At 32.3% G+C, this 12,545-nt stretch overlaps 1 protein-coding gene across 1 annotated transcript; it reads right to left on the bottom strand.

Moving 5' to 3' along the window:
- Window positions 1-9,038: 9,038 nt before the first annotated feature.
- Window positions 9,039-12,269, bottom strand: LOC131062440 (protein DMR6-LIKE OXYGENASE 2). The gene is made up of 4 exons (XM_057996106.2): window positions 11,819-12,269; window positions 10,638-10,885; window positions 10,092-10,413; window positions 9,039-9,409 (listed from the first exon to the last, which is right to left on the bottom strand). The coding sequence occupies exons 1-4, from the start codon at window positions 12,095-12,097 to the stop codon at window positions 9,152-9,154; spliced, it is 1,107 nt and encodes a 368-aa protein (XP_057852089.2). The 5' UTR covers window positions 12,098-12,269; the 3' UTR covers window positions 9,039-9,151.
- Between the last annotated feature and the right edge of the window lie 276 nt (window positions 12,270-12,545).

Raw genomic sequence — 12,545 nt, 5'->3', positions numbered from 1 at the left:
AAGCAAAAGGAATCCACCTCAGAGGTACCTCAGTCAAGAGGTCATAAGGAGTATGCTCGAAAGACAAGGTCAGCCTCAAGGTAGAATACCTCCACTGACCCAGGTGAGGAAGACAAGCCTCAAGAAAGCACTGAGGACTTGTTGAAGAAACTCCAAGAAAAGATGAAGGATTTTGAACTGTTGAAGAAGGTTGTAGACCTAGGGGTGACCGATGGATTGGGTGCAGTGCCACTTGAGCCAAAGTTCTCCCACCAAGGACAACTATAGGCCACACTGCAAGAGAGGGTACCCACTGGACAATAAGAGAAAGTAGAAGTCACTAAGGAGGTACTCGCTCAGCCACCTTCCATAGGTACAACAAGTGCTTCAGGCACCACTACTTCTACACCACCATTAGTTAATGTATCTACAGGGCAGCCCAAAGTGCAAGGTTACACATCCGCTACTGAGGAGGTAAAAGTTAGAAACATTGAGTCTGACTTTGATCAAGAAGAGGAGGATTTTGAGAAATAATGGCTGCTAGGGAGAAAACAAGAAGGGGGTGAGGTAGAAGACATCTTGAATGAAAGGTTGATTCTAACTCCTCAAGATCAAGAGACCTTCTTAATGATATAGCAGTCAGGCAAGCAGAGATGGAGCCAAGCGATGAAGAAATGGCATTCAATGAGGAGGTCAGTGGTAAGCTAGGAGAATTACACAAACAACAAGCTCTCCAAGCTAACCTAGCCCACCAGATTGCATCATTCCAAGATCCTAGGCAAACAAGAGCCGAAGTAAGAGCTGAAGCGGAAGAGCAGGAAGATGTTCATGTCATAACTGCAGATATTGTATCACATCAAGGTGATAAAGCTAAAGATATACCACAATGGCTGGAGTTTACCTTTGAAAAGAAAAAGAGAAAAGCATAGCTCCCCAAGGTTACTCTACAACAAGCAATTATCGAGGAACCACCAAAGGTTAAGAAGCTGAAGACGGTTCATCACCTGTCAAAAACTAGTTCTGGTGAAGTGATTGCAGATGTGCCAGTTCCATCGTAGGCCGAGGGAAAAGCTTCTCCCAAATACTAAATATCACAAATAAACCTAGGTAAGCAACCCAAGTGGGGAGAACTAGATACCTTGGAGCTAGCCACAAGCGTTGTCAGAGGGCGCGTGGAAAAGGAGCACACCTCAAATATGGAGCTTAAGGTGCAGCTTGGGCAGTATAAATAGCTCTTGATAGAAATGTGTAAACCTTTGGACTCTTGTAGAATGGATGACCTACCTTCAACCTCGTGATTGCCAGAGGGAGAGGTAAAGGCACTACTAGAGGTGAGATGAGTAGCTGCGGCTGCCAAATCTTGGACTCAGGTAAATGTGGCCAAGATTAGATTGTTTCTACATAATATAATGGAAATATACCGTAAGGCGGTACAGGTGTGTGGAGCTTTGGCAACCTACTCCACACAATAGGAGCAGAAGGATAAAACCTTTAATAAACAACTCTGAATTTTGAAAAGGATACTACGGTTAGGAGAAGAGCTGATAGTAAAAGAAGACCTCTTAGGAGGGGACAATTGTGAGAATTTACAGTCCTACATATACATTTTGGAGCTGAAAATAGAGATGTATCAGCAGTATATCAAGGAGATGACTAACATTCGAGACCCTCTCCTCAAGGAGATTTTGTCATATGAGAATTTTGTGACAAATGTACTAGGGCCTTTTGGCCTCAAAATAGTTGACACTAGAATAATGGACCAACAACAAGTCTTGAATAATTGGGATGCGTATGAGGCAAAAAACCTAGGACCTACTACCCAGTTTGATGTCAGCCTTATGGATAGATACAAACAGCTTATTACTCAGTGCCAAGAGGTGGCAGATACGGTAAAGGAGTTAGAGGAACAAGGAGCACATGCAAATGAGGCTTTGAAGAAATATAAATTTAGAATTAAGCATGTAGCCAATCCGCCAGTCCAAGCAGTTGCATGCATAATTGAAAATTATAAGACTTTTACTAAGAAATAAAAAGTTAAGCACACAATTGCTAAAGATAGCAAAGCTTTTTCTTCTACTACTGCTCCTACCCAAGTTCTAGTTTTGAAAGAAATCCTGCATGATTACGAAAACATGGCTCACCCAGCATGGTCTTTGTAGTGCTCATGCAACGTCCATTTTGTAGTTGTTAAGTGGAGTGTCCAGGCAGAAACTTGCAAGTTAACTGCGACTCCTAATTTTAGTTCTTAATTTAGGGTAGAGTTATTTCCTAAATAATAGGGTGAAGAGCTTCTATAAATTGAGAAGTTGGATTCATTTGTAGGGGTCCCAAATTGATGATTCGTGGCCTATTTTAGAGATTTTAGAGTATTTTGCAGATTGTCAAGAAGTTTGAGTTATTTTTGTTATACATTCATGGAGATTAATATGAAAAGAAGCTTGTAGATTTCCTGACCTACGTTTATATTCTACCAAATTGTTCTGTGTAATCTAGTAATGTCTATTGTTTTGAGTTAGCAACGTGGTTTAATCTTTTTGTCTATCATTTTATAAATCATATTGTGCACATCAGTGGTGTATGAGAATTACTAGGATAGGCCATATTGTTGATGATTTTATTTCCACAGATTTGCGAAATTGATGATTTTGCAGGTTTTCTGGAGGTTCGTTGTTGAATGCTAACTTGGATAATATTTGATAATTGCTTGGATTGCAGGGAACTAATTGCATAGTTTGTTAATATGTCATTGTATTGATCTTTATTGTTATTTTCTTGTTTCCCTTACGCTTCACATTTTATTTCACCAAAGAATCTTAAATCATAAAAATACAAAAAAAAGAGGAAGTGCAATTGTCCGTAAACCAGCGAGATTTAGCTCTAACCAGCAAGCCCCTTTACAGGTATAACCACATCAACCATTGAGCTATCCATCACTGTCGAGATGCGACTATAGAGACCTTGGGGTAGTGAGTTCTTCCAAACTTGTTACTTTTTAGGAGAGGTGGTGAGTATTTGCATAAACTACCTGACTGTTGGTGGGTGTGTCAAAACACACGCCAACACCACTAACATCCCTAACAATTTGTGCATGTGTGTGTGTAGATATATACATATTATATATGCATATATATGTATATATACATATTATGTATGCATATATATGTATATATACATATACATACATACATACATATATACTTATATATGCATATATATATATATATATATATATACATATATTTATATATATACATATATTTATATATATACACAAAAATATACATACATACATACATGTATTTACGTATGTATATATACATTATTTTATAGATCTATAATTGTAGATTTCAAAATAAATATTTTAATTAGTTTTTTTACTTATTTTTTAGTTTTACTAAAAGTAGGTCATCAACACCAAAATATAAGGTTGATTATCTTATCAAAGAAAAATAGTTAAATTTATTATTCTTAAGAAATAAAATTTGATGCGGGAAAGAAAAGATTATATATCAAGATGATGTAATTATTTTTCTATTTTAGATAAATAGTTTAGACAAAAGGTAGAATCCCAAGGAAATAAATGCGCTTTTAATGAACACAAATTTTTAAATTAATTTAAAAATATATTTATCAAAATGGGAAAAAAAAAATCTATGTACTAAAGTTTAATATTATAAATAAACTAAAAATTGAAGGAAAAAAATAAAATTTACTATATAAAGAGTGACATTCTATTTTACTTTAATTTTTCAATATTTTATCGGCAATCAAATTATAGTGTCTATTTTGCAAATAATGATATTCATATAATTTTATATAAAATATATATTTCATTAGTTTACATCATTTCAAAATTCAAAACAAGTGTGTCACTTTCTAGTGATTTAAAATAAAAAAATTAGATTAGTGTTGGTTGTTTCTTTTATAAAAGTGTGACACGACTTTGTACTTTTACCTTTAAATAAGTTTTTCCCTTAAATTAAATTTAAGGTAACAATCTACAACTTTCTAATTATACATTTAACAAATTTGAATTAGAAATCTTTTGATATAATAATTTATCTTTTAGTCTTTGCTACATTGTTTCTAAAATTATTAAGATTGATAGAGATATTTGTTATTATAATTATATGTTTTAATTATTAGTTTTTATAATAATTATATTATTTTAATTATTTATTTAATGAATTGGGTCTTAATATAATTTTATATACTATTATAATGTTATATAACCTTGAAAATTATAAGATAATTTTGAACTTCTTTTTTTATTATGAAATGTCATGAAATTTATGTCATTCTTAGGATTATTTGTGTAATTTTTTGTAATCTTTAATTTCTATTAACCTTGCACTCGTCTTTTGTATTTTTTATAAGGATTGATGATGTTATATTACTAATATATGTGTTAATTTGACAAATTTTTTAACTTTCTAACCTTCTATTTTTAATTTTTTTCATCAAATTCAAAATCCAAAGAAAAACATCATAATATTAAATATCAAATGAGGAAAATTAGTCTAGCATGAATAAATGTAATTTTATTGTAGATTGTGGAGAGTTCGTTTAAGTTTGAATGTTTAAAATTATTATTATTTTCAAATCTAACCATATTTTATTGACTCTAAGAAAATGTTTTATTTTTATTTATTTTTGTGAAAATAATATCCACAACAAACTATTGAGAAGTCTACATGTTGAGAACCAATAGTCAAAGACTTGGAATCATTAAATTCTATTTAAAATTTTATTTTATTTTATTTTGAGACAATTTTTTAATTGAATTTTATTTGAGTTGATAATGAGTAATAGACATGTCAACACTTTTGTCCAAATAGACGCAACTAAAAGACTTCTAATAATTGTAGATGAAATATATATATATATATATATATATATATATATATATATATATATATATATATATAAAATGAAACCTTATAACTTGTATGTGTACTATAATGATGTTAGTCTATAAATCTATTAATGTAATGTAATATTTATCAATATCATTTATAAAAAATAGATTCTATTTTAACATGAATGATATAATTACGTAGTAATTTAAGTTAAAAATAGTATTAATGAACATTACTTTCTATTATTAATTTATTTAGATGTGATGTGATTTTATTCTTATTCAACTAGATTCTTTCTTATTAATCTATTTTGGTGTTAAAATAAAACAATTAAGATTAGATTTCATTAGTATACCTCCTTGAAAACTAATTTCACGTAATTACCTTGAAAATTTTCTGGTTGTATTGTTTTGGAAAAGACTCATTTTATTTAAATATATTGGATTTATTAAAACATTTTTTTTTCTAAATTAGACTTATTAAGCTTTTAAAAAAAGAATATACAAAACATTTATATTTTATTTGATGAAAATGAAATCAAATTCTAGTAATATTTTGAAATTCATTAAAAATATATATTATTAAAAACAAAGAAAGTTGAATGGTTGAATTTAAAGATATAATATGCACAAATAGAGACTAAACAAATGCATTAACTTAATATTATAGATATAATTTTGTCTAGATATTATAATTGAATCTAGTATGATTATAGAATTTTGATCTACAACTAAATAATATTAAACATAATTAAGTCCACCAATACGGAAAAAGGAATTTTACATATTTCATTTTACATTAAATACAACATACATGAAAATAGGATATAGGAATTAAATATTATAATTATAGATTTTTTACAATAATGAAAATTATCCAACAATAGATTTAAGAAATTGTCAATTGAAACATAAAATATAGAATCTAAAATTACATTGAATCAATATCAAATGGTCGGCGAAACATTATGTTTAAAAAAGTCCAAACAACTTTTACCTTCCAATTCTTTGCTCCAAATTTTTGAATAGTATTCTTTATATTTGAAACTTTTAAATAAAGCAGGAAGCTTAGAATCAACCAATGCAAATGTAGGTACGATGAAATTATAGCACTTGCACCTACATTGGTTGATTATGAGGTTCCTGGTTTATTTAAAAGTTTCAAATATAAAGAATACTATTCAAAACTTTGGAGAAAAGAATTGAAAGGTAAAAGTTGCTTGGACTTTTTTAAACATAATGATTCACCACCCATTTGATATTTGATTCAATGTACAATTTTAGATTCTATATTATATGTTTCAATTGACAATTTTTTAAATCTATTATTGGACAATTTTCATTATTGTAAAACATTTATAATTATAATATTGAATTATTATATTGTGCTAGCATCACCAGTCACATTAAAAAATTTACCAAGCACTTTAAAAATAATGTTACAGAAGCACTAGCAACATTAATGGCTGTTAGAATGGGAAAGAAGCTGGGGGTGATGAAGCTTCACTTGGAAGGCGATTCCCTCATAATAATATAGGCAATCATGAAGGGGAAGATTGATGCATGGCATCTACAAAATTTAATCTCCAAGATAGTGGAAGAATTAGTGGGGTTCAAAGATTTCCAAATTAGTCATGTTAGATGATCGAGAAATATGGAGGTAGCATGGGAGGCAAACAACTTATCAAAATCAGCATTATCCTTTAATGAGGTTGGTGAATTTAAATTTGAATATTTTGGGCAACTTTCCTTAGATGAATTTTAAAGTCTTAAAAGTTGATGGTCAAAGCTTTAGTCATATATCTCAAAGCCCGAGTGCAATTAATATACAACTAAGTGATGTGATATGAAACTCAATGACAGAGTATTGCGAACTTGCAAAGTATTAATGAATATTTGTGTAAGGAGATACACCATATTTAGTGCTCATCTTTTTTTGAGAGACTTTGGCATCTTTTCTGGGTTGTGAAAGAGTTGAGTGGGGTGTATAGAAGCTTTGTGGTGAAGACGATGTGAGCCAAAGTGTAGGGTGGCATAACTATTGCAACAGTAAATCAATGGAGGCCAAATTTACCTTAAGGACAAACAGACAATTGTGTCCTTTCTTTGGGGAGGTCTGTAAAAGATGACTAAGAGGAATGTTCCTCTTCAATGATGACCAATTAGTGCAATGTGTGCTTTTAGTTCTGGGCAAGGCATTTAACTTGGTGAGGCACAAGTACAAGACCAATATGGATGTCTACTCATTGATCATGGTGTGGGGTTTAGATGTGGGGGAGTCGGAAGGCATGGTGAGGATGGTCATGGAGACAATTGTACACAAAGATTCCCTAGAAGGAATGGATTCCTTTCTTGAATGGGTAGTACCGAGAAAAGGCTTCAATTTTCGGGAGGGGATGAAAGATGAAGAGGAGGGCCCTCGTGGTGATTGAATCCCCTTAGTATAGTGGCCAAAAGGTCTGTGTCAAGTGCATCGAAGAGAAGAAGCCAAGCATGGCTAGGAGGCTTTAAAAATCTTTGTACAGATTAAGGAATTGGAGGTGATGAGCGAGATGGCAAAGGCAGAAGTGGAAGGACTAGGGCGGAGGGTACTTCGACCAAGGAATAGGAAAGCAGCGGATGAACAAAGGGATGTGTTGCAAGGTGTGCACCCTTGGTCTTCTTGTGTTGTGTAGCACAATGCTCGGGTTTATGACATGGCTTAACCGCCACTTGTGGATTCTATAAGTCTAGTGGTTGTATCGAGCATTAACAGGTTGATCTTTTGGTTCAACAACAATTGCACTTGTAACAAGTGGTATTAGAGCTTGGTCATAGGTTCAAACCCCTCAGTTGCACTGGGGGGATTGTTGCAAGGTGTGTGTCCTTGGTCTCCTTGTGTTGTGCAGCACAACGCTCAAGTTTGTTACATGGCTTAACCACCTCCTATGGATTCTATAAGTCTAGTAATTGTATCAGGCATTAATAGGCCGATCTTTTGGTGCAACGACAACCACACTTGTAACAGGATGATGGCGACCCAAGCACATCTAGAAATAGACAATTTCCTCTTTTGATACTATTGGCAGAAATTGTTTGAGCTTCTATTTTATTTCTTGGGTTTATCCATGCCCTAAATTATTTTAAAGTTTTTAGAAATGTACAGAATGATGGGGTAGTTTTTTCTATTAAAAGTTTGAATTGTTTTACGAGCGAAATTTTGGCTAAAAGCTCAAGTTTGGTGGGTAGGGTTTTGTTGAGGGCAATGACTGCAAGGATGTTTTTGATTTAGTTTTGGTGGTTGTGGTGGGCTTTAATGGATGTTTCTTTGGATGTAGATGAAAACCGTGATGTAATTCCCTTTTAATTTTAATAAATCAATATATTATTATCAAGAAAAAACAAATTATTGAATTTTTATATCATATTTTTATTTATGTTATCTTTTTTATCCATTCACACTTCACATAATGATATAATAAAACTTGTTTTAATTTTTATCAATTGTTTAACCTCTTCGTATATGTTTTTTAATGCATCTTGTAAGCATACTTCAATATCTCCTTCACACTTTACCATGAACTAGCACATTATGAGTTAGTCCTTGAAAAAATGAGTTTAAGATTTTGTCCTTATAAGTCTAGTGGAATCTTTTAGAATAATGAATCAAAATTCTTTAAGTTGTTCTTTTAATTATCTCTTATTCTTTGCTACATTGTTTCTAAAATTATTAAGATTGATAGAAATATTTGTTTTTTATTAAGGTAAAAACAGGTTTTGAAGGGACCTAAAACCCTTTAACAACATAGCAAAGAGTAGTCTAGACTGAAAGAGGCATTAAGCCAAAAAGAGACCACAAAAGACCAAACTGCCCCATAAGATATACATAAAGCTTCATAATAGATAGGGGGCAAACAAAACAAAAACTTATAATGATTGTAAATTATATATATATAGAAGCCACATTCACGTGAAATGAAACCTTATAACAAAGCAAGTTGAATGGTTGCATTTAAAGATATAACATGCACAAATAGAAACTAAACAAATACATTAACTTAATACTATACTAATCTAGATATAATTTTGTCTAGGTATTATAATTGAATCCAGTATGATTGTAACATTTTGATCTACAATTAAATAATTTTAAGCATAATTTAATCCGCCAATATGGAAAAAGGAAATTTTGCATATTTTATTTTACATTAAATACAACGTGCATAAAAATAGGATATAGGAATTTATTATTATAATTATACATGTTTTACAATAATGAAAATTGTCCAACAATTGAAACATAAAATATAAAATCTAAATTACATTGAATCAATATCAAATGGGTGGTGAATCGTTATGTTTAAAAAAGCCCAAACAACTTTTACCTTCCAATTCTTTGCTCCAAAATTTTGAATAGTATTCTTTATATTTGAAACTTCTAAATAAAGCAGGCTCAAAGTCAACCAAAGCAGGTGCAGGTTCTATAGTTGCATCCTCGGAAGGAAAATAAAATGTCGGAATAGAAATTCTTGCTTCATTCGAATTCACTACAGCACGATGTACCACACTTTTATATTTCCCATTACTTATTACCTACAACAAATATCACATTATTAACTACAATTCATATCACAAATAAACCATATAATAGAAAATAAAAAATAAAAATATCATTATGTATGTAACTATCTAGAAGATTGAAAATATGTTCAAAGAATAGTACTATATGTAAACAACTAGTACAAATCAAAAAGACAACTTGAGATCAACATGGACCATGCACTAGGGCCTTTAACAACCATAGTGCAAATCAAAATGACAACTTGAGATCAGCATGGACTAGGGGCCTTTAACAACCATAGAAAAGTGACCATGCCCCTTGTAATTCACCTGAATCACCAAGTACGTCCACCTGATCATGACAAAAAATTGAGAGTAAAGATGGACTTGACTACAGACTAGACTACACTATCAAATGAAGGAGACAAAGGTCAAGAGAATAAAAACTTTAAAATGACTCCACACAAGAGTCGAACAAAGGACAATAGAATATCTGGAAAGTGAATGGTATGGTGAAGTTGATTACTAGAACAACATGGGTATTTTCTTCCCATTCTCATACTTAGTTGTGGCTGAGAAATAATGGGAGAATTTGTATCAGTTAAACCCAGATATCCTTTCACTCTTTTAGGTTACCTCAAAGCTGGCTGAAAGCAAACAATGGGTACGTTTTTCTACCTCAAAAAAGATTAAATCAGAAAGTATGGATGAATACCTCTATTTGATCACCAACATTTACTACAAAAGAATTAGGAACGGCGTTAACAGCAATCCATTGCCCATTCTTAAAAATTTGTAATCCTGGCACACCATCTTGAAGAAGAACTGTGAGTACTGTTGGATCTGAATGAGGTGGTAAACCATATGTGAGCTCTGGATCTGGGCACTTTGGGTAGTAGTTTAAGCACATATGTTGTCCATGGCTTCCAATAGCTTTGTTCAAGAAGTCTGTTTCAAGCCCCAAGCTCTCAGATATTGCCTCCAACAATCTTAGAACTAATGACCTTACCTCCCTGCAGTATTCACTGGCTACTTCTCTGTAACAGCAGTTGAAATTGTTTTTATATTACTCTTGTCTGAAGAGCTTGCTTGAATTCTTAAATCTATAGCTTATAAAACTGAAAATCTATAGCAACAAGAGTTTAAACCTTGGGACCTCTGAAATGGGTTCCTTCCAGTGAAAGAAAATGAACAATGGTACTGTAAGATAGAAACTAGATAAAATTTATCTGTCTTTTCTATGTGAATGAATTTGGTTTACCTGTAATTAGAAGGGTTTGAAGGCCAAGTGTGAACATAATCCTCTAAAGGATAACAGTAATGTCTGAGGTAGTCCCTCCAGTTCAAAACCCCTTCCTTGGTTATATTGAAGCTTGAGGACACCCGAGTTGTCTGTGAAGGGTCATCAGAATACCATTGTATTCGATCCTCTATTGGCATCTCAAAAAACTCAGCTGCAACTTCAAGCATCTTCTTGCTTAAACTGTCTGGAATATCATGATTTATAATCTACACATAACCAAATATTGTAATAACTTGATAAATAAGATATTCCCCCATGTAGCATTTTTTTTTAAAACATCTGACCTCATATGTACTTGCAATGTTTCAGATCAAACTCTTTGCACTGAAATGTTGGGTAACAAGGAATGAAGAAATCAAAACGACCAGTCATTTATAGTTTTTTGAAGAAATCAAAACGACCAGTCATTTATAGTTTTTGAATCAATTAGAACGAGGTAGATCAGTCTTAAATCACAAGACCAGCCTAAGAAGCTTCACTATAAAAATTAGCAATGCAGAAATCATCATTTCAGAATTGTATACCACCTCACACTAACTATATGTGGTTCAAACAATTCAACTAATAGAGTTGAGTCTTTTTATAGGTTAAATGGATCTTTAAAAGTAGAGATAGCTAAATGAGATATAAAGAATCGTAATAAAACCACATATATATTCAAATAGGTCAACGGATCTTTAAAGTAGAGATAGCTAAATGAGATATAAAGAAAGTAAATATTTCAGTGAAGGGTATGATAATTTTCTAGCTCATTTCAATATATCTATATATTTGATGAGGCTAATGATGTGTTAATTGTTCTATACATCAAGGAATAAGTCAATATTGCGTTCAAATAATTTGATGGAATGAATACTCTCTTAATCTTCCACTCTCAATCATAAAGATATAAACCTAAACACATACTCCCAAATCAAATAACACTCTTAGCTAAATAACATTCTTAGCTAAAAAAATGTCAACTTAGACTTATATTCTTATTGATCTAAAGTCTACATAAATCCCTAGAATCCCAACTCCTCGCCCTCAAGAAAATGCTATAATATCACATAAAAAAAAGTCTAGATTCATGTCACATCAGCTCTTAATAAATTCCATCCCAAAAAAACTTAAGATTTTGAAAGCATTAGGCTACCCACCTGGAAGAATCCATATTCTTGGCATGCACGCCCAATATCATTCACTACCTGGCTTCGACTTGTAGTCGAAGAGTTATTCGACCACCAACCTTTCATGTCGACCACAGGTATAGACGTGCATACATTGACCACTTCATGCAGTCTTGGTCTTTCACCAGAAGCTCTAATGTAATTTTCTGGAAGCTTTGTGAGATGCGAAAATCTATCAGATATCAGCTTCCTCGTAGTTTCCTTTAGTTGATTGCTCTCCATTACTACTTCACTCTGCTTATTCTCCATGAACGATAGAATTTTTTGAGCAATCCTTTATTTAATCTGTGGGCAACTCAACCTAACATGTCTTAATGCATTCTTTTGTGACAACCCATGATTAATATCTCTCTGGATCTTCACTTAGTCAAGCAATCTGTGGAAATTTTGCAGAAAAATCTCTAATATTTCCAAAAGTGAAAGATTAGATCACGCCATATAATGACGAAAATGTGTATTTTTAAGTGGTAGAGGAGGTGTAATGTGTCATGAAAAGACCATCATATTTATCTCTAGCTGGGCTCTTTTGTAGCATGTGTAATCTTCCTGCCGACTTGCACTGAATCCGCTTCCATATTCACACCAAGCAACCAGCGATGTTTCCGGGATATTTCTCCATTTTTCCAAGAAGGAGAGGAATTTTATTGACTTTGAGATGGCAGGTTGTAAGAATTTTCATCTTTTTGTCTGTCTTTCT

The sequence above is a fragment of the Cryptomeria japonica genome, chromosome 8 (assembly GCF_030272615.1).
Source record: "Cryptomeria japonica chromosome 8, Sugi_1.0, whole genome shotgun sequence".
Taxonomy (NCBI): Eukaryota; Viridiplantae; Streptophyta; class Pinopsida; order Cupressales; family Cupressaceae; genus Cryptomeria; species Cryptomeria japonica.
Note: the sequence above shows the minus strand (reverse complement) of the source record. Positions and strands in the feature narration are given on the sequence as shown.